Source organism: Rutidosis leptorrhynchoides, chromosome 5 (assembly GCF_046630445.1).
Source record: "Rutidosis leptorrhynchoides isolate AG116_Rl617_1_P2 chromosome 5, CSIRO_AGI_Rlap_v1, whole genome shotgun sequence".
NCBI classification, from domain to species: domain Eukaryota; kingdom Viridiplantae; phylum Streptophyta; class Magnoliopsida; order Asterales; family Asteraceae; genus Rutidosis; species Rutidosis leptorrhynchoides.
Window position 1 is genome coordinate 426057627 of NC_092337.1, and position 24226 is coordinate 426081852.

At 35.5% G+C, this 24226-nt stretch overlaps 1 protein-coding gene across 1 annotated transcript; it reads left to right on the forward strand.

The window, feature by feature from the left end:
* Positions 1–7684: 7684 nt before the first annotated feature.
* On the forward strand, positions 7685–14834 carry LOC139850030 (putative F-box/LRR-repeat protein At4g15060). Its single transcript, XM_071839629.1, has 4 exons — positions 7685–7759; positions 13192–13209; positions 13282–13343; positions 13808–14834. Exons 1-4 carry the CDS (start codon positions 7685–7687, stop codon positions 14832–14834), a joined length of 1182 nt encoding a protein of 393 aa, XP_071695730.1.
* The last annotated feature ends 9392 nt before the right edge of the window (positions 14835–24226 follow it).

A 24226-nucleotide genomic window follows, 5' to 3' on the forward strand; every position in this document is an offset into this window, starting at 1 on the left:
AGATAAGTGCTTTTAGTTCATCATCAAACTTAATCTCTACCGATTCAAGTCTTGAAACGATATTATTAAATTCATTGATATGATCCGTTGCACTCGTACCTTCCTTCATCTTAGTATTAAACAATTGAGGCATGAGAAATACCTTATTTGCAGCTGTAGGTTTCTCATACATGTTAGAGAGTGCTTTCAAGCAAGCAAACGTCGTCTTCTCATTCACAACGTTGTATGCAACGTTCTTAGCAAGTGAAAGACGAATAGCACCCAAAGCTTGACGATCCAAAAGCGTCCAATCGGCATCGTCCATGCTTTCGGGCTTGGTCTCTAACAAGGGTTGGTGTAGCTTCTTTTGATACAAGTAATCTTCAATTTGCATCTTCCAAAAGCCAAAGTCTCTTCCATCGAATCGGTCGATTCTAAACTTCCCATCTTCCGTCATCGTTCCCTTAACGAAACCTTGTGCTCTAGATACCAGTTGTTAGGATATTAGGACCCAAACAACGCTAGTAATTCTACAAGACTACTAGCCGAGTAGTGATTCTATCAAGATCACTCAAACCCACTTAATGAACGAAAGATAATAAATGCGTAAATGTAAGAACGACACAAGATATAACGTGGTTATATGCAATCGGTGTGATTGCTTTAGTCCACGGACCAACTAGAGAGTGTTTATTACTGAGAATCTGTATTTTGGTATGTTACAATTGCATACAATGAGTTCTATATATAGGAGAAAACAAGAACACCATGACAACTAGCTAGGAATCTTCATCATGACAAGTAATCATCTTGTTTACCAACTAGCCATGCTTTCCACCTTGTAATGGCATGATCACAGCCCTAATTTTAGGTGTAAAGTGATTAACTTTGCACCTAAAGTGAAAGGAGGTCAAAGCATGCTCGGATGTAAAGGTTGCAACTTGCCAACTTGTTGCCAGACACCAAGACACCAGATGCGCCGCATCTGATGTGTGATGCACCGCATCACTTGCTTTTCACGTTCCAGATTCATGTACCAACACTCGATGCGCCGCATCGAGATGGTGATGCGCCGCATCTGACCCCTGATGCGCCATATCAGCTCAATGCTCCGCATCAATAACTCTCGGACTATTTTGCTCTATGAATGCGCCGCATCCATGTCAAGATGCGCCGCATTTGACTGCTTCACGCTTCCCGAAATCTGCAAAATCCGTGCAAGTGTTGGAACAGTTTTTTTTTTTTCTCGTTTTGTATAAATGTCTCCATAATCTAACACGTTGCCCGCGGGTGCCATCTGGACACCTTTAAAAGGAAGTACACTTGACTAGTCCATTCTGGATGCAATTTCTTTTCTCCTTCCAACAATCAACACATCCTTATTTTCCTTGGTTCATGGCGAGAATAAACAGAGTGGAGGCAATCCATTAACAAAGAAAGAGAAGCCAATAAATATCTCGATCGAGACTTGATGAGACGATGTTTGGATAACCAATAGCACACTTGCTGTAATTCCAAATATGTATTGAGCTACTTTATTTAAAAAAAAAAAAAAAGTTAACATGAGCTAATTAAAAAATGGGCCTAAATCAGTCTACAACATGTAAATTTGAACTTGAAAAATGTCGTCCCTTGAATTACGCTGCCAGTGTCGTTGCCCACCTAGCTCGTCATTAGGGTCGACACTTCTTTTCGGCGATGTATGCTATGATTGCCGGTCAGGAGGGCGACATGAAAATAATACTCCATCCGTCCCATAATAATTGTTTTATTTGACTGTTTTGAGTCTTTGGCCTACAACTTTGACTATAATTATTTCGAATTATGTTACATAATACTTAATGAAAATTATACCAATAAAACACAATTAAAAACCGAATCAGTTGATATAAATTTCATCAACTATTGTATAATACAAACCGAAATAATTACAGTCAAAGTTGTATACAAAAGACGAAAAAAAGTCAAATAGGACAATTATTGTGGGATGGAGGGAGTAGTGGACATAAGAGTACATTACATTGAATGTCTTGTGATTTACCCAAAATTACATCGACCATCCTTATATTTTCAAAATTACATCAATCGTCCATGTGGTTTTCATGAATTACATTAATACTTTATACCGAATTTGGTAATCAAAATCGGTCAAAGTCAAAATCGGTAAACATTTTAATATTAATTTAAACTAAAAATTTAGAGTTTTCAAACAAAATGAACAATTTTATACAATTATTTTAAAGTTTATGTTTATATTTATGTTTATAATTTTCTTCTATATTTAAACATATAATTTTTGAAATTAAATAATTAAATTTATAAAGTAATTAATCCCCGAATTATTCCAACGTTCTGACCGATTAATTCACGAATAGTGATTTTTGCAACCTTGCTTATAAGTGTATGTTAATGATAGGTGCAATCAAAGCACGTTATAAGTAATGGATTATCAACTAGCCTTTTAAGTAAGTCGAAAATTATAAGTTTAATTTTGAAAGATAAATATGGATTAGTGTAATTTTATTAAATCAACAGAATAATCGTCGTAAATTTAGAAGATACACGTGATTGATGTAATTCATGTAAATCGGAACAGTTGTGGGTAGGTATATATATTCATTTGAATCCTTAATTTAAATTGAGATTTAAGGGATAAATTTCAGCCCTTGAATCATGTGATGGGGGGACAATCATATATGATTAAGAGCCTTAGGTTAATATAATCACATGTGATTACCATTTTACTCTTCCTTTATTTTTGTGTTTTAATCTTGATCGTTAATCACATGTGATCTAATGCTGGTTAATCACATGTGATTGTTCCACCTATCACGTGATTTAAAGGCTGAGATTTATTCCTTAAATCTCAACTTAAATTAAATTAAGGATGCAAATAAATATATATCTACAAAACATAATCGACTATTTAAAAAAACTAAACATTATTAACTTTATTAATTGAAATTTTCTAAACACACTTTTAACTATTGAATTTGATTATATAACTTTTATTACAAACTGACGTTTATTATTAGTTTTTTTTTTTTTTTTTACATTCTCTTTATTTATCGAATGTTATCGTAACGTGTCTCACATCCCGTCTATCGCCACCGTCACTGCCGTCGTGTCCTCGCTTTTACTCCCAACACTTGCCGAGTAAGTCATACCCCCATAAACCTCTTTAATTGTAGTCGATTGTTGTTGTACCATTACTAATAATTTATCGCATTATGTGTTAAAATGCAATGCAAATTTGATATTATAAAATAATATGGAATTAGTAGATGTATATATGTAAAATATCTAGATATTAATATGTATAAGAAAATATCTAGATATTAGAATATAAAAGAAAATTCTAGATAATTTAGATATTTATAAGTGAAGAAATATCTAGATATTTATCCATGGAAATATCTAGTGTGTAGAAGTTTCCATGGAGTAGTATAAATAGGGGTGAGGATGGATTTCATTTGTGAGTAAGTGAAGTGTGAAGTAGAGAAGAAGTAAGAAGTGAAGAAGAGTTAGAAGTAGAAGTTGTGAAGAAGTAAGAGTGTGAGTTGAGTTCATAATATTGTAATTGTTTCTTTGTATTAATAAAAGTGTTCTTTGTTAAGTTTCCCGGTTAAGCCTTAGTTCGTGTTTGAGTTCTTAGTGCACTTATGTTGTATCTATTATATGGTCGGCTTTGCCGCCTAAGTGATATATGGTCGGTTATACCGCCTGAACGATATATGGTCGACACTGTCGCCTAAGTATTATTGTGCACTAAGGATTTATAAAATTAAAGGCTAACCAACGTCAAAGTGTTGGTGTAGTGAGTGAGTATAATCTAGGTCCTCTATAGTGGGTGTGTTGGCCTCGTCGAAACTTCCAACAATTGGTATCAGAGCGGGTCGTTCGGGACCATTTTTAGTGGAGGAAATCGGTAAACGTTGGACGTTTACATCGGCTTATTTTCACCAAGGCTCTAAGGAAGATTCTGTCGGAGCACAGTTAGGAACTGTGAAAGCTCATCGGTCAGGGATCAAGCTTGTTGGACGTCATGATGGCAGATCTTGCAAGTACGAGCAGTGGAATCAAGAGTCTCAATAACCACAATTATGGTTATTGGCGGACTTGCATAGAATCCTATCTACAAGGACAGGATTTATGGGAAATAGTTGCTGGCAGTGACACAACGCCTCCACCGAAAGAAAATGCTGAAGCTTTGAGAAAATGGAACATCAAGGCCGGTAAGGCTATATTTATATTGAAGACTACAATCGAGGAGGATCTATTGGAGTACATCCGTGACGAGAAAATACCAAAGGCAGCTTGGGAAACTTTTGAAAAATTATTTTCAAAGAAGAATGAAGCACGCCTCCAGCTCTTGGAAAATGAGCTCGCGGGTATCTCACAAGGAAGTCTGTCTATTTCTCAGTATTTCACCAAGGTGAAATCTATCTGCCGTGAGATATCTCAACTTGCTCCTGAAGAGAAAGTGAGTGAAGCAAGGATGAAGAGAATTATCATCCACGGCCTAAGATCCGAGTATAATGGATTTATAGCCACTGTGAGAGGATGGTCTACTCAACCATCATTAATAGAGCTGGAGAATTTATTGGCTAACCAAGAGGCATTAGCTGTGAAGACCCGTCCTAATCCATCCGGACGAAGTCCATATCGATTACAAACGATTCACAACAGTTGATTACATCGCGAGGTAATTGACCTCTATATGATAAATTTTTACAAACATTGCATTCGTTTTTAAAAGACAAACTTTCGTTACATCGACAGTTGACAGGCATGTAAAGCATTTCATAATATATCCAAATATAATTGACTTAATAATAATCTTGATGAACTCAACGACTCGAATGCAACATCTTTTGAAATATGTCATGAATGACTCCAAGTAATATCTCTAATATGAGCAAATGCACAGCGGAAGATTTCTTTCGTACCTGAGAATAAACATGCTTTAAAGTGTCAACCAAAAGGTTGGTGAGTTCATTAGTTTATCATAAAGAATCATTTCATAATTTTAATAGACCACAAGATTTCATATTTCCATTTCTCATAATCATACGTCCCATGCATAAAGACAAAAATATCATTCATATGGATTGAACACCTGGTAACCGACATTCACAATATGCATATAAGAATATCCCCATCATTCCGGGATCCTCCTTCGGACATGATATAAATTTCGAAGTACTAAAGCATCCGGTACTTTGGATGGGGCTTGTTGGGCCCGATAGATCTATCTTTAGAGTTCGCGTCAATTAGGGTGTCTGTTCCCTAATTCTTAGATTACCAGACTTAATAAAAAGGGGCATATTCAGTTCGATCATTTGACCATAGAACGTAATTTCAATTACTTGTGTCTATTTCGTAAAACAGTTATAAAAGCAGCGCATGTATTCTCAGTCCCAAAATATATATTGCGAAAGCATTTAAAAAGGGATTGATGAAACTCACCATACTGTATTTTGTAGTAAAAATACATATGACGACATTGAACAAGTGCAGGGTTGGCCTCGGATTCACGAACCTATATTAATTATATATATTAACACATGTAATGGTAATCAAGTAGTTCATCTACTAATTATATATTATTTATATATACTTAGTGTTGTAGTTATATAATTGAAATTTATTTATACTTTATATATTATATCATCAGTTATGTGTTATATACCTTTATTTTGTAAAATATTTAATATTGAAACATATAGTTATATTCATATTAATATTTAGTATCACATCAAAAATTAATAATTTTGTTATACGTAATATTTATAAATGTTAATATGTTTAATAGAAAGCTTTATGTAATATTAATAAAAATATAAAATATCTATTTGTTATATATAAAAATAATATTCATTATGATACGAATACTGATAATTCTAATAATAATAATAATGATAATTTTTAGTAATGAATGAAAGAAAGAAAAAAAAAATGATATTAGTATTAATATTAATAACTACAATAATAATTGTAGTAATAATAATGTTAATGATAATAATAATACTAATTATAACAATAATAATATTAATAATATAATAATATTAGTAATAATAATAATAACATTAATTATAATAATAACTAAATCATAAGTTCTCTATTAATAATAATAATGATAATACATGAATTATATTAATGTTATATATAATAATAATTTACTTACAATAATAATAATAATAATAATAATAATAATAATAATAATAATAATAATAATAATAATAATAATAATAATAATAATAATAATACCTACATAAAGAAAACGCGTTTGATGGTGGGAGTCCAGATCAGTTCGAGCATAGCAGAAGTCAAAAAGCAGAGGAAGAAAAATGATCATCGCTCAAACCATCAACAATCATCATCATCATCATTAACCGATTTATCATCGGTAATTATCGATGACTCGCAGATCTATCGGTTCTTCTTCACCGGTCTTTTTCATCATCGATAATCTCTTCCCTAATCAATCGATTCATCAATTGATGATGTAGGTAATTGTTTCTTAAATATTCTTTTAATTTTCATCATCCTTCTATGAATTTTCCCGTATCTTAATTTGGTTGATACGAACGGTAACAGTAGAAAGGTTTCAATTGTTATTGATGATGGATCGTGGTATATTAATTAGATGGTGATAGTGAATGATTGGAAGGTTTGATTTGAACGAAAATCCTAAATAGAAGCAGCAACATGTGATTTCAGTTCTGGTGATGGTTGTTGATATCCAGGGCAGATCAAATGCAGAACCCGGAAATCATTACTTAAACATATAGGTACTGTTCTTGATTATCTTTATAAATTAACAAGTGGTGTTTGTCGAATGTTTACAGTGATGAACAACTCAAATAACACCTGTAGTGTTCGTTTGATGGGTCTTGTTTCGATCATAACAGAAATACAATAGTAACAGATAGCAGGGAACAGAGTTTGGATAGCAGTTTGGTTTGGTTTCTTTTCTTTCATTTAATCCCCCACTTATTTATTCATTTATTATTATTATTATTAAAACATAACGAATAGCATTAGCATCATATAGATCAGATTATGAGTTGTAGGTGGTTGAGGGTGATGGTTGAGGGTGATGGTTTCGGGCTGAGTGGTATCCCTCGAATAGGATCAGTAAGCTGGTTGCAGTAGTTTCTATAATGGTTTGATAATTTCGTCAGGAACAGAAACAACAAAACACTTCATCTCCAATCAGGTTATTATTGTCTTCATTCAAATCGCCATCATAAACCTTATTCATGTTTTAATCTTCTACAGCAATATCATTAAAGAAGAAAACAGAAAAGTGCATAACAATTGATCATAATATCCTCGTCTCTATTAATTTGTTACTTACTATATATCATCGTGCAGCAGTGGTAGCAATCGAGTGAAACAGATATATATATATATATATATATATATATATATATATATATATATATATATATGATAATTGTAACAGCACTAGTGAACAACAATTTCACAGCAGCAGATGGTGATGTCTTGTGAGTGTTCTCGATTTAAACAGCAATAAAACATATTAACGAGCAGCTTGCAGGTTATGGGGTTGGTGGTGATCGACGGTTTTGAAATAGAAAAATGGAGATGAGAGAAAGATAAACGTGATGAGTCCATGGTATCTGATCGAACCCAACATAAACTAGGCAGTAGTGGTGTGCTTTAAAAATGTATAACGATGGTTCTTCGTGGTACTCAACAACAAGAAAGGGGTAGAGAAGAGAATTTGCAAGAGTGGTGGTTTTATTTGGAAGTAAGTGGATATAGTTGTAGTAGTAGAATCAATGATATAGTAGTGGGGTGTCGTTGGAAGTGATGGAGTTTTGATACTCGGACAGAACTAGAACAAAACAGCGAAATGGCAGAGTCTATAATTTGAAAACGAAAGTGGTGGAAGATGGCTTTTGATGATGGAAGAAGGAAGACAATGAATTTGTATATAGGTGTATCTCTATGCATATGTATAAGTTTATATATTTATAATAAAAGAAAGAGTGAATGATTGGAAAAATGTAAAACAGTCTCAACTTTTGAAATCCCGTGATTATTTGTTGTGGTTTGTATATTGTAAATCAAATAACAACATAAAGGGATGGATTGATTGATGTGGGGTTGTTGGCTAACAAAAGGAGAGAGACACAAGAAGTGAAAACACTAGTAATCTTTGCAATTATGTGAACATGCATGTATGTATCATATACTTTTAATATAATAGTAATAATATCTTAATTAAAGTAATAAACGTATGCAACAATAGAAGGATCCAACTGCCGTTTTCTATTTATAATATTCCGTGACTAGCTATACTTTTAATTCACGGATAAAAATTAAGGTAAAAGTCATATAGTAACAATTATATTTATGGTATACGTTTGTTACTAGAATTTAAAGAGAATTAAAATAACAACATAACAAGTTTATAATCTATCTATCCACACTTCAAATAATTATCAAAGTAAAAATATAAATGAGACTAAAACAGTACAAGTGGCAATTATATACATATATATACATATATATATATATATATATATATATATATATATATATATATATATATATATATATATATATATATATAATTTATTTAAATAATAAATTTTATTATTTCATTATTATTTTACATATTTACTTCTAATAATAATGTCGTATATTATTTTCAATTATATTTAAATTTATTATATATATTTTATATTTAAATATATATGTATCTATCTACAAATAGTTGTTCGTGAATCGTCGGGAATAGTCGAGGGGTAGTTGATTACATGAACACAGTTCAAAGTTTTTGAAACATCAACATTACAGACTTTGCTTATCGGGTCGGAAATATTAATTCATATAAAGATTAAGTTTAAATTTGGTCGGAAGTTTTCGGGTCGTCACATTAGCCAAGCAGATGAATGAAGTGAGCAAAAAAGGTGAAGAAGAAGCACTCTTCACCAATAAGAAGAAAACTATGTCTCGAAGATAAGAAGTGACGAAAGAAAGCCATACATATGGAGGCAAAAGTCATCTAAAACCAAAAAGCAATGCTTCAGGGGGAGCTCAACAAGGAAGAAGAGATCATCGCCAACAATACGGGGAAAATGATAAGAGAAAGAATGGTGAATGCTTCAATTGTGGCAAGAAGGGTCATTTTGCTCGAGATTGTAGATTTCCCAGAAGGCGAACTTTGGAAGGAAATGTGGCCGCTGCAAGAGATGAGAAGAAAGATGTCACATTCGAAGCAACCATTAATGAGGAAACATGGGATGCAGAAGCTGGACTCTCTGTTGAAGCTGACATAGATGATCAAGCTCTTACAACAACTTTAAAGTCAAAAATAAACTACAAAGATGATTGGATCATCGATTCTGGGTGCTCAAATCATATGACCAACGATGAGACGAAACTGCAAGAAATGGATGATTACAAAGGAAAGAGAGTCGTGTTGACAGCCAACAATTCAAGGTTGTCTATTTCTCACATTGGAAAGACAATAATTCCAAATGAAGGCGACTCTCAAAAGCTCCAACTCGAGAAGGTGTATCTTGTCCCTGGCCTAAAGAAGAATTTACTGTCAGTACCACAATTAACAGCAGAAGGGAACTATGTTCTCTTTGGACCAGAAGATGTGTCCGTATTCAAGAGAGTAAAGGTGGTTGGCAATCCAGTTATGCATGGAAGAAGAATAGAATCGGTCTATGTATTATCTACTGAAACAGCTTATGTGGTTAAGACTCGAAAGAATGAGACGGCTGATCTGTGGCATGAACGTCTTGGGCATGTGGGATACAATAAGTTAAAGGACATGATGGTGAAACGCATAGTAAATGGGCTTCCTCAAATTGATATCCGAATAGATACAATATGTGTTGGATGTCAATTTGGCAAAGCTCACCAATTGCCATTCAAGGAGTCAGCGCATCAGTCCAAGACACCACTAGAGCTCATACACTCAGATGTCTTCGGCCTAGTGAAACAAACATCACTTGGAGGTATGAAGTATATGGTGACATTTATTGATGACTTCTCAAGGTATGTATGGGTTTACTTCATGAAGGAAAACTCGGATACTTTTCAGAAGTTTAAAGATTTCAAGAACAAGGTAGAAAGTGAGCTCAATACTAAGATTCGATGCTTACGCACAGATAATGGAGGAGAATATTTATCAACCGAGTTCAATATCTATCTTGAGAAGCACAAGATCATAAGGCAATTAACTTGCCCCAATACTCCACAGCAGAATGGAGTGGCGGAACGCAAGAATCGCCACCTTGCCGAAACTTGTCGAAGTATGCTTCATAGTAAGAATGTACCAGGTAGTTTTTGGGCCGAATGTATGAGGACGGCGTCGTACGTGATTAACAGACTCCCACAAACAAAGTTGGGGTATATTTCACCTTATGAAAAATTATGGAAGATCAAGCCAACCGTCAACCATCTCAAGGTTTTTGGATGTGTATGTTACGTCTTCGTACCAGATCATCTACGAAGCAAATTTGATAAGAAGGCAATTCGGTGCATTTTTGTCGGTTATGATGAATCAAGAAAAGGATGGAGATGTTGTGATCCAAATACTGGAAAGTGTCATACTTCAAGAAATGTGGTATTTGATGAAGCTTCTTCATGGTGGTCACCTCAAAAGATAGAGCTTCCAGAATCTCATGGATTAGAAGAAGTTCCAAAAAAGAAAGAAGAACATAAAGAGCACATAACGGATCCAATTAAAGAAGGAGATGGATCGTACTCTAAGGAAACGAGTCCATGGAAAACTGGGGTACATCAATCTACATCCGAAGAGGTTCGTCCAAGCCAAATGGATGCCGAGGAGCATGTGCAAGAATTACGGAGATCAACAAGGCCGAGGCAACCTAATCCGAGGTATGCCAATGCTGCTCATGTGGATGAATCAATACCTATTGAGCCTTTCACTTATGAAGAAGCAGCACAAAGTCAAGAATGGCAGAAAGCGATGGAAGAAGAAATTAATGCACTAAAAGAAAACTAGACATGGAGTTTAGTTCCAAAGCCAAAAGATGTAAAACCAATATCTTGTAAATGGGTTTACAAGGTGAAGACTCGATCAGATGGCTCCATTGAAAGGTATAAAGCTCGACTTGTTGCTAGAGGTTTTTCTCAACAATATGGACTGGATTATGAAGAAACGTTTAGTCCAGTGGTGAAGATCACAACAATTCGAGCTCTACTAGCTTTAGCAGCTAGCAAATCTTGGAAGCTGTGGCAGATGGATGTCAAGAACGCTTTCTTACATGGAGAACTTGACAAAGAAATTTATATGGAGCAACCAAGAGGCTTTGAGAACAAGTCTCATCCTGACCATGTCTGCAAATTAAAGAAAGCACTATACGGCTTGAAGCAGGCTCCAAGAGCTTGGTACGGGACGATTGGTGAGTTCTTAGTACAAACTGGTTTCACAGTTGCTCCTTCAGATTCTAGTTTATTTGTGAAACAAGATCAAGGAAAACTAGCCATAGTGCTAGTATATGTGGATGACTTAATCATCACGGGAGATCACTATGAGGAGATCCAAAGAACAAGAGAGAATCTGTCTATCAGATTTCATATGAAGGAGCTTGGAGAACTCAAACATTTTCTTGGACTCGAAATAGAGCAGAAAAGAGAAGGATTATTTCTGGGACAACAGAAATATGCGCGAGATCTTTTACAAAAGTACGGAATGCTTAATTGCAAACCTATCTCAACTCCGATGGATCCGAATACAAAACTACGAGCAGATGAAGGAAAAAGTCTTCAAGATGTTACCATGTATCGAAAGATGGTCAGAAGTCTTATTTATCTCACACTAAGCCAGCCAGACATATCTTATGCAGTTGGAGTGGTTAGTCGATACATGAGCAATCCGAAGAAGCCTCACCTTGATGTTGTACGACGCATCTTAAGGTATGTTAAAGGCACTATTAACTTTGGCATTTTATATAAGAGAATAAAAGAATGTCGGGTGACTGGATATTGTGACGCTGATTTTGCTGAAGACTATGATACACGACGGTCAATAACGGGATACATGTTTAGTTTTGGATCATGAGTAATATCATGGTGCAGCAAGAGACAACCAACAGTATCCTTATCAAGCACTGAAGCAGAATATCGGTCGGCAGCATCAGCAACGCAAGAAATTACTTGGTTGAAGCAACTAATGGAGGATCTACATCAATCAGCAGATTATCAAGTAAAGCTTTTCTGCGATAACCTATCAGCTATACGTCTAGCAGAAAATCTAGTCTTTCATGCGAGAACAAAACATATAGAAGTGCACTATCACTATGTTCGCGAAAAGGTTCTTGAAGGGGAGATCAAGATGGTACCAACAAAGACAGATGAACAGGTTGCAGATATATTCACCAAGAGCCTAAGTAAACTGAAGTTTACAAAATTCAGAGAAGCACTTGGAATGGTCTGCAAGACATCGTTGGAAGAAAATTTGCATTGAGGGGGAGTGTTAAAATGCAATGCAAATTTGATATTATAAAATAATATGGAATTAGTAGATGTATATATGTAAAATATCTAGATATTAATATGTATAAGAAAATATCTAGATATTAGAATATAAAAGAAAATTCTCGATAATTTAGATATTTATAAGTGAAGAAATATCTAGATATTTATCCATGGAAATATCTAGTGTGTAGAAGTTTCCATGGAGTAGTATAAATAGGGGTGAGGATGGATTTCATTTGTGAGTAAGTGAAGTGTGAAGTAGAGAAGAAGTAAGAAGTGAAGAAGAGTTAGAAGTAGAAGTTGTGAAGAATTAAGAGTGTGAGTTGAGTTCATAATATAGTAATTGTTTCTTTGTATTAATAAAAGTGTTCTTTGTTAAGTTTCCCGGTTAAGCCTTAGTTCGTGTTTGAGTTCTTAGTGCACTTGTGTTGTATCTATTATATGGTCGGCTTTGCCGCCTAAGTGATATATTGTCGGTTATACCGCCTGAACGATATATGGTCGACACTGTCGCCTAAGTATTATTGTGCACTAAGGATTTATAAAATTAAAGGCTAACCAACGTCAAAGTGTTGGTGTAGTGAGTGAGTATAACCTAGGTCCTCTATAGTGGGTGTGTTGGGCTCGTCGAAGCTTTCAACATTATGTTTTGTAATTTTTAATCAAGTGTGGTTTTTGCTAGGTATAAAGGTAATTTTCTATAATTGTGTTGTACAGCTTGAAATTCATAATCTGGTAATTTACGCTTGTATGAGAACACGCTGATTCAATAATTTTTTTTTTTTTAACTATTATTCACAATTCTAGGTCTGTGAGTGGATCGATGAAGTTATGAACTGTGGTTACAATCAGCAATTGTGTGATATTTTGTATTTATATGGGATCGGTATTAAACGAAAATAATTGACATGTATCAAATTTGTGAATCAATGTTATAAATTTAATGAATGTTTCCCACACTTTTCGTGGTTTCCGGTTCAGGCTACTCGGCTTGAGTAGGGTGAATAATTTGTTAGATATTTTTGACCCTTCTCCTGGCCACTACAAAAAAATTCCTTGCATAACCTTGGTTTTTAAGAATAGTTAGTGTATTAGTGTATTTTAGATGTAGTATATTGAAACAATTTTACATGTATTGCACATAACGGCCCACGATATATGATGCTAGCTAGCTTCTAAGTTGGGTGTTGGAAAGGCTAATTTTGAAACAAACATTTACATGTCTAAACATTAAACTTTTTGACGTACACATAATCAAACTCTACTTGTATCAACAGTTTTTAATTATATTCTGATTGTTGGATTCTATTAAATTGTAACCTAAAATTTGCAGGAAAGGATATTGCACGTCAATGACCGATGCTTGTTTGGACCAAGTACCAACACAGAGTGAGGAAAAAATGGTTTCAAGTCATGACGGAAAGATAAGTAAGGTAGAAGTACTTGATAGACTAAGCAACTTGTCAGATGATCTTATCCATAAAATTCTCTCTTTTATTAGCCTTAAACAAGCTGTGGAAACCAGTGTTTTGTCATCTAGATGGAGGTTCATATGGAAGTCAATGTCTTACCTTAATATTTCCAATTTTGTTGAAGCGTTTTTCTCTTACCGCATTAAAGACATTGAAGTGTCTTTTGTGAAGCTTAGTTTTTCCACATACTTTACCCAATGGTTTGTCAAGAGTATCTTCAAGTATGTGTTTACCCACAATATCCCACAAGTGACTATTATATGCTCGATTGATTATGATAATATTGTCATGCCCCTTAATTTCTCTGGTTCTCAGTCTCTCAAACATCTCAGTTTGATAAAAGACACATGTACCACTCAAAGTAGATGTTTCATTAGATCATTGTCAGGTTGTGAACTCCCTGAGTTAACTACCTTGTACCTCAGTTCTTTGACTTGTTTCATTTCAGACGTCCGTGATATTGACTTCTTCAAATGTCTTTTGTCTACATGTCCAAAGCTGATGAATCTCACTTTAAAGGGGTTGAAAACTTTCGAATCAAATAGTGTAAGTATATGTCATCCTCTACTATCGAATCTCACACTTGAAGATGGAGACTATAGTGTAGTACTAGTCAATTTGGTTGCACCTCGACACAAGAATCTCACCATAATAAATATGCCTGAGGATTTTCAGCTTGTGGTTTCTGCACCCGAACTTGCTTCTTTGGTCTGTAAAGGTTATTATCCAGTGGAGCTTAAAACGGATGGTTTTCATTGTTTGGAGAAGGCGGATCTTTGTGTTTACAACACACATAATGCAGGGGCACATAAAATGGTGTTTCTGCTTCAGCATGTGTACAATGTCAAATCTCTTACACTTAATTTGGAAATTGTTGAGGTATACTGATATAGTCATTTATGTTTATCATGTGCATCTTAAAAGGCATGAGCAAAATTCCCGAAATACCGAAACCGAACCGAAACCGTACCGGTACCTGCACCGAAATACCGATACCGAACCGATACTGGTACCGATTTTGCATATCGGTTCTTGAATTTGTGAAATTTCGGTATCAGTATTAGCAGTTTCGGTATGGTACGGTTACGGTACTGCTCTCATCCCTACATATTACATACATCTTACAGTGCTTTTTCGCTTATATTATTTACTATAAAAAGATCTTTCGATAACACACTTACACCAGTTCTATTGCAGCGTCAGTCCAATTCGTCAGATGACTTGGACTTAACTGACGAAAACTGACGAACCCTAACCGGGCGTCAGTTTTGGGCGTCAGTCGGGGCAGCAACGCAAAAAAATCGTCAGTTTACTTTTTAACCAATCAATGATTTTCCAATTTTAATTAATAATTATTTTGTATAATTAATTTATTTTTCCCATCCCATTTTCAATCAGATTTTACCACATCACCCTACCCAATATTTAACACAAAAAACTGACACACACGGTTATAAAATGTCAGAAACTGACATTGCCAAATCACAGTCGGATTGCACTTTTTGACCAAAAATTGTCAAAACTGCTCGTGACGTCACGGTTAGAAATGGTCTTAGAAATAGGCATATTGAGCGTGTTACAAGAGTTGCAGGGTGTTAAGGCTAGAACCTGCCTTTTATCAGAGTAGAAACCCTAATCGATCAAGCAATCACAAACACAATAGCTTAAACTATAAACACAGTAATTAAAAGAAACGATACGAGAATTATAGTGGTTCGGTTTCTAGGTGAAACCTACATCCACTTTGGAACTAGAGAGTATATTATTAATTTTTGGAGGTGATACAAAGCATGTACAATGAGAGACTATATATAGACTAAGAAAGAACAATTAAAGTCGGTCTAACCAATTAGGGTTGGCCAGACCCTGACTTGGTCACCAAGTAAACTCCAGGCCGGTTTTATTAGGCTTAAACTACCGAAGCCTACACCTCAACAATCTCCCACTTGGAGGCTTTGAATAACATCGATCTGCACTCTTGTACTTCTGCAATGCAAGACTCAGCTCATCTCTTCTCTCTCTAGTTCCTGTCTTCTCTTCAATGTTCCTGAAGGCCAGTTGAAGCTATGAACAACTTCAACTTATCCAGCATTACTGGTTTGGTAAACATATATGCTGGATTCTTTGAACCTGGAATGGTCTCCAGATTAAATGTTCCATTGCTTATCCGTTCTCTTATAAAGTGATACTTCATGCCATTGTGCTTCGTCTTAGCATGATAGACTGGATTCTTTGCTAACTTGATTGCGCTCTCATTATCACAATATAAGACAAATTCTGTCTGTTTGCTGCCCAGTTCTTTAAAGAATGTCTTCAACCACACTAGTTCTTTACTGGCTTCAGTCAAAGCCATGTATTCTGCTTCAGTAGTAGATAGAGCCACGCTCTTTTGAAGCCTAGACATCCAACTCACTGTTGTTCCTCCTATAGTGAATACATACCCGGTGGTGCTCTTGAAGGTATTGTTGCATCTACCCAGATCTGCATCAGAATAACCCCTGAGAGTAGTATCCCTGCCCTTGAAACATAACCCAACTTTGGGAGTAGCCTTTAAATACCGCAGTATCCACTTCACTGCTTCCCAATGTTCTTTCCCCGGAGCTGATCTAAAGCGACTAACCATCCCAACTGCATGTGCTATATCAGGTCTTGTACACACCATAGCGTACGTTAGACTACCTACTGCGGATGCATAAGGAACCTTAGCCATTTCTGCTTTTTCTACTTCAGTTTTAGGAGATTGATGTTTAGAAAGCTTTAGATGACTTCCAACGGTGTGTTTCTTTGCTTCGTAGACTCACCGTTCATTCTGAACTTTTCAAGAACCTTGTGAATATACTTTTCTTGAGATAAAGAAACTTACCCATCTTTATTTCTGCATATACTCATACCGAGAATCTGCTTAGCTGGCCCGAGATCCTTCATTTCAAATTCTCTAGATAATTGCTTCTTCAAATTGCGTATTTCAACCATATCAGAACCTGTAGTCAACATATCATCGACATAAAGAAGCAATATAATATAGGAGCTCTTGAACTTCTTCAAATAACAGCAATGATATGTAGAACTTCTCACGAATCCTGTCTTCTCCATGAAATTATCAAATTTCAAGTACCACTGTCTGGGAGCTTGTTTCAAACCATACAAGCTTCTCTTTAGATTACACACAAGATTCTCCTTTCCTTTGACACAAAACCCCTCTGGTTGAGACATATAAATGTCTTCTTCAATGTTGCCATGCAGGAAGGCTGTTTTAACATCCAACTGTTCCAAGTGTAACTTTTCGGTTGCCACCATACTTAGAACCAATCTGATAGTCGTCATCTTCACTACTGGAGAAAAGATTTCAGCATAGTCGACTCCTTTCTTTTGTTGAAATCCTTTGACAACTAATCTTGCTTTGTATCGTTTAGAACCATCCGCTTCATCTTTGACTCTGAAAACCCATTTATTCTGTAAGACCCTTTTTCCTGGTGGTAACTTGGTCAACCTCCAAGTTTGATTTTTCAATAAAGATTCCATCTCGCTTTTCATAGCCTGCTCCCACTGGAACGAATCTTTCACCTTCAATGCCTCAGAATAACTTTCTGGTTCCCCATTTTCTGTCAATAGAAGATATTTAACTGTTGAACTAAACCTCTCTGGCTGTCTTGTGACTCGTGTAGATCTCCTGACCCAATTGGACTGGTCAGGTTGTGGTGGGGGCTGTGGGGGCTGCTCATCATCAGAATCCGAGCTCCAACTATCTGAAGTCTGCTCGTGATCAGATTCCGAGCTTTCACTGTTAGGAACTCCCTAACTCCCACTGGAACTTCAATTTCATACTCTGGAGTTTCCCTTTCATCCTCTCTTGTTGTCTCTGTGTCAACCTCAAATTCAACTGATTCTTTTTCTTTTGGTGTTGAGTTGAAATCCTTGTACAATTCTGCTTAATTGAAGGTGGCATGTTTGCTTCTGATAACATGTTTTCCCTTGTTATCCCATAACCTGTAACCCATGTCATCTCCCCCATAACCAATGAACACGTACTTCTTTGCTTTTGCATCAAGTTTGTCACCATCTTTATTAATATCATATGCACTGCACCCAAAGATTTTTAGATACTCATAACTGATTGCTTTACCTCTCCATTCTTCTTCGGGTATTTTGAAATCAAGCGGAGAACGGTTGATCAAATAAGCGGCAGTGCTTACTGCATCAGCCCATAGAGTCTTTGGTAGCCCACAATTAAGTCTCATACTACGTGCTCTCTCATTTAAAGTACGATTCATTCTTTCTGCAACTCCGTTTTGTTGTGGAGTACCTGGAACCGTCTTGATCATCCGAATGCCATGATCAGCATAATAGTTAACGAATTCAGTGCTGATGTATTCTCCTCCATTATCCGACTTCAAGCATTTTACCTTCAAATCACAAGATAATTCAACAGCAGATTTCCATTTCTTAAAAGCTTCAAATATATCAGATTTATTTTTAAGAAAGTAAACCCATACCTTGCATGTTGAATCGTCAATGAAAGTAACATAATAGCGTGCTCCTCCCAATGAAGAAATAGGAGTAGGCCCGAACACATCCTTGTGTACTAGCTCTAACTTCTGAGCCTTTAAAGTTCTGCCTGCTTTTGCAAAGGTGACATTCTTTTTCTTTCCAAAAACACATGCCTCGCAAAAGTCCGATTCAACTCTCTTCAGACCAGGAATTTTACCATTAGACACTAGCATTTTCATTCCTTTGTCACTCATGTGACCTAAACGTTGGTGCCGCTGACTAGTTAAGATTCGATCATTGGAAACTGCATTTACTTCATTAGCTGGAACTTCTACCATATAAAGAGTGCCTCTCTTCTTACCCTTGGCTATTACTAAGTTCCCCTTTATTACTTTCCACTGACCTTCACCAAATAGCACACTATATCCTTGATCAACAAGCTGTCCAACAGAGATTAGTTTCTTCTTTAGGCCAGGAATAACTCGGACATTTTCCAAGGTCCAATTAGTGCCCAAAGAGGTCTTCAGCTCTAAGTCTCCAATCCCTGTAATGTCAAGACAATGATCATTAGCCAAACGAACTTTACCAAGATTACCTGTTCGTAGATTCTTCATCAAATGTGGACTTGGAGTAGCATGAAACGATGCTCCTGAATCCATAACCCACGCATCAATTGTATTCTCAATGCAGCAAACAAGGACGTTATCATAATCATCTGTTGCAACTGCAGCATTAACTTCCCTTGGCTTTGATGATGTTACTGGCTTAGTGCACTGGTTTCGGAAGTGCCCAGTCTCCTGACAATTCCAACACTTAATATCATTCCTTATTCTCGACACACTCCTTCTTCTTGACTTTAACCTGCCCCTAATGTTAAAAGGAAAGAATTTGCATATGTATATGAGTAATTTGAAACTAGAACGAAACTGGATTGACTTTATTAGTCAAAGCACCTTCTTGGTCTCAATCTAGAATTACTTTTACAGTTTCCAGGAAGTGGTACCTTTATGTGCTGGGAATGTGTTTACCCACAATATCCCACAAGTGACTATTATATGCTCGATTGATTATGATAATATTGTCATGCCCCTTAATTTCTCTGGTTCTCAGTCTCTCAAACATCTCAGTTTGATAAAAGACACATGTACCACTCAAAGTAGATGTTTCATTAGATCATTGTCAGGTTGTGAACTCCCTGAGTTAACTACCTTGTACCTCAGTTCTTTGACTTGTTTCATTTCAGACAACCGTGATATTGGCTTCTTCAAATGTCTTTCGTCTACATGTCCAAAGCTGATGAATCTCACTTTAAAGGGGTTGAAAACTTTCGAATCAAATAGTGTAAGTATATGTCATCCTCTACTATCGAATTTCACACTTGAAGATGGAGACTGTAGTGTAGAAGTAGTCCATTTGGTTGCACCTCGGCTCAAGAATCTTAACATAATAAATGTGCCTAAGGATTTTCAGCTTGAGGTTTCTGCACCTGAACTTGCTTCTTTTGTCTGTAAAGGTTATTATCCTGTGGAGCTTAACACGGATGGTTTCCATTGTTTGGAGAAGGCGGATCTTTGCGTATACAACACGCACAATGCTGGGGCACATCAAATGGTGTGTCTGCTTCAGCATCTATACTGTGTCAAATCTCTTACACTTAATTTGGAAATTGTTGAGGTACACTGATATAATCATTGATGTTTATCATGTGCATCTTACATTGCTTTTTAGCTTTATATTATTTACGATAAAAAAAATTATAATAACACACTTAGAGATAGTCATATTGAGGGTGTTACAAGAGTTACAGGGGTAGACATCTTTCATTTGACAGTTCTAGTAAGTGACCAATGGATTTGCATTATTTAATACTGTTTTTCTGTTTTCAGCTTTTATGTATCACAAATCGTAATAACTTTTGTACAACCATATATGGTGCTATAAATAGATATAGAAACATGCCCTGTTCCAGATATCATTCGTTATTGCTAACTTATTGGTACCAAAATGAGTGGGTGATAGAGTATTTGAGTTATTGGTTTATCTGTGGGTATGGAAATGTAAATGCAATTGCAATAGTAATATAAAGATAAAATGGGGTATTGTACATATGATTATGAAGATTATAGTAACTGTATATATATAATTTTCTCCTACAAATGTTTTTGCAGCTTCTTTCTTTGTCTGATGAGCCAATCTTACATGAACCTTTTCCGTTTACAAACTTAAAGAATTTAACAATTTACCCGGAAAAGGTTTTTGAGTGGGAATTTTCTAAAGAGAAAGTAAGTATTTCAACTATAGTAAAAAACTATTTGCAGAATAGTTCTCCTCGGGCCTCCTTCACAATGGGCCTACGAGAGGTACACACTTGAACTATATTCCTCACTTCTATGCATTATACTACTATATCTGCTCCAGATTGTAAGAAATTTAACATTTGTGTTGTATAAACTCTATAATATATATCATGCAGGAGATTATGGTGGTGGAGAATGTGACATCAGCACAAAAACTTCTGACTGAATTACGGGATCTTTTAGACCAAGTAAAAGATGATCTCGAGAAAGAGAAAACAACTACTGAGAGCCGCATGGAAATTGATCAAAAGAAAGCCAGGGCACGTCTAATTATCGCCAAGTTGCAGAACCTTGAAGGATTATTGACTAAGTTGCCGCAATTAAACAGGGCTATGATCCAACCATGTTATTCTAATCTTTGCGCAGAGGCTGACATTATTATAAGTAAAATAACATGCTGATTTTATAAAGATCGAGTGTGATTAGAAACAGAGGCTTTTGTTAGATTCTGACTCTCTATACTCATGGTGGTAACTATCATCAAATTGCTAACTGTTGGTACCTTATAGTCCTTTTGTTTTAGTATTTGGTTTAAGCGGTTTGTTATTACATTACAATTTAAATTTAAATATATAGTCAGCATCTCACTTGTGATATTTGTAGACTCATTCAAGGAGGTGTTTTGTTGCCGTCAGCGTGCAGAATAAAGACGATCAAGTCTTCTATTATTTGATTACTGTCAAAATTTTAAGTTAAATTACAAGTACTTTTTTTTTTCCTCTGTTTTTTCTAAATCCTTACATTCATAAATTTTAATAGTTACTCCGTATAACATCTATCTATACTGATAATAATATATCTATAACATTAACAATCTTTCAAAAGAAATGTCTGGAAAATGATACTGGCATATCACACATAAAATTCACTTTGTTTATTCAGCTTTTTTTTTTTCTAATTTTTTTTTTTCAATTCACTAGAAAGCTCTATACCTGAATAACTTTAGTAAATATTTCGTGAGCGAAGTATTTTTCCAAAAAGAAAAAAAACACTAAAATGTCATTAATTGTTTTCGAAGAAAGAGAATATGTGACTAAAAGTTAAACAAGTTAAATAACACTTCGCTTAGGGTGTTTTTTTTAAAGCCCTTCGCTTAGGGGTTTTGATCACACACTACGCGTTGTATACATGGAACATGACAACGGTCAAGCCTTTACTTTGTGGACTGTCGTTATTTCTTTTTTTTTTTTCTTTTTTTTTTTTTTGATAGTTGTGAGGCGAACCACGAAGCTAACAACGGAAGAGAGAATTATTTGATTGGCTAGAATTTTTTTGTTTTTTTTTTTATCTATTTATTCACCAACTGCCAATAATATTTTACCACATCACCCACAATACTACAACACAACATTTACCACAGTGCCAAATACTGCCCAAAACATTGCCACGTCAGCATAATTCTACTATGTCACCACAACGTTGGTGTTTACCATAACAAATAGTCTTATATTGTATAATTTCTAAAGTATAAGTTGTGATTTGTTAACTATTTTTAATAGAATAATGTCACATTTTTTGGCGAGAAAATACTTAGAACTTTATAACACGAGGGAAAACTTCATTCAAGAGATGAAGCCCGGTATACATCCGAAGATCAACGAAAGCACATACTAGATCAATTACACAAAATACTAAAAGCTCGGGCTCACAACATAACAAATAAACTCAAAAACGAAAAATAAAACAAACAATATGAGCGAAACATAGGATCCGTAACTAAAAGAAGAATAATGTCGTTTTTACTACTCTTTGTTTTTTTTATTGCTCAAAACTATTTTTGATTTTGAGCGACCTAGAATAGAATATGAAAAGACTCAATTGCACCCGACCCGTTTCTTTTATGCCTACGTCTAATACAAATCACTGGTGATGAATTGCTGCTACTGCCGCCAAGTGTAGGCACAATCTAACAGACTCGATATAATTGCCATCTCTGCCTCATTGATTGTTCCTGACAGGTTAGGGTTTCACATTCATTCTCCACATGACTCTCACATGTTGCTCTTAAACGCATCATCAGATACATTCAAGGAACTCTATCTCTCGGGTTGTTGTTTATTTCCATGTCATCTTCTCATGCACTTGTTTCGTATACAGATGTCGACCGGGCTGGTTGCCCCGACACTCATCGGTCCAATTCCAGATATTGTATTTACTAGGGTGATAATTCAATCTCTTGGTCATCAAAAAGACAACTGACAGTTTCAAGATCAAGTGCCGAAGTCGAGTACCGCGGAGTTGCAAATGTGGTTGCCGAATCTTGTTTGTTACGCAATCTATTACTTGAGCTCATGTGTCCAATCATGAAAGCCACCATCGTGTTTTGCGACAATGTAAGTGCCATCTATTTGTCTGGTAACATCAAAGGACTATATATATATATAGAGCTCGACATCCATTTTGTCCGGGAAAAAGTCTCACGCGGTCAAGTATGCACATCGTACACGTTCCAATAAGATTTCAAATAGCCGACATTTTTACTAATGGGTTACCACTGTTACTTTTCAACGAGTTTCGTTCCAGTCTTTGCAGACGGAAACCGATAGCTTCAACTGCGGGGGAGTAATAGTCACAATCAACGTTCAACACACATTAATTGCATAGTTATCCTTGTACAGAAATTGTCTTATTATATGTGCATAAATCACGGCCATATTATCATAATTTCCTTAGTTAGCTAATCACAGTTGATGTATAAATGTACTCTCTTATGTTGAATGAAAGACAAGGAAAATTATCAACTCCCTTAATATAGAACTTGTAAGAGTTGATCACAGTTCATTGTTAAATATGTTTGATATTTACATATGTTTCATTGTTAAAGATGTTTGATATTTATATATATAGTTTCGAGTTGATCCCATGTTCATGATTTGAGTTGATCACAGTTCCGAGTTCATTATAATATGTTTAACTTCAATATTAATAGTTTAGTATGCAAAACGTTGGTCCCGTCGAACGCAAATTTATTGATATTTTGTAATAATTGGTTAATCGAGTTAATTGTGTTAATTCGACGTTAACCGAATTAACCACCGCATTAACAAAACCGTTTAAAACTTGCGGGCATAGCCCAACGGTTCCCCCCATGTACTTTGTGTCATGGGATATGGAGAGATCATGGGTTCGATCCTTATGGATGACATGATTTTCTTTAAACCAATTGAACACCAACAATGGTGGTATATATTGACCCTATAGGGAGGTTTTACCGGATTCGTTCACGGACCTCTACCCGGACCACTGCCCGAATGGATGTGTTCCCGGGTTCCGTCGATCGGGTTCGGGTTTCCGCCCGAACGTGTGTATTACGTGCAAATGATGAGGGTCGTTGAAATAAATGATCTACTGATGCCAAAAAATCGCCGTTCAAAAAAAAAAAAAAAAAAACAAAACGGTTTATTTAACTGAACCGAATGATTAAAAATATTGATT

Bases quoted from the DNA above. Each gene is read 5' to 3' on its own strand.
- LOC139850030 (XM_071839629.1), top strand. From the start codon at position 7,685: ATGGTTCTTCGTGGTACTCAACAACAAGAAAGGGGTAGAGAAGAGAAT. The intron at 13,344-13,807 runs GTATTTATATGG...TAAAATTTGCAG, and splicing joins CAGCAATTGTGTGATATTTT to GAAAGGATATTGCACGTCAA.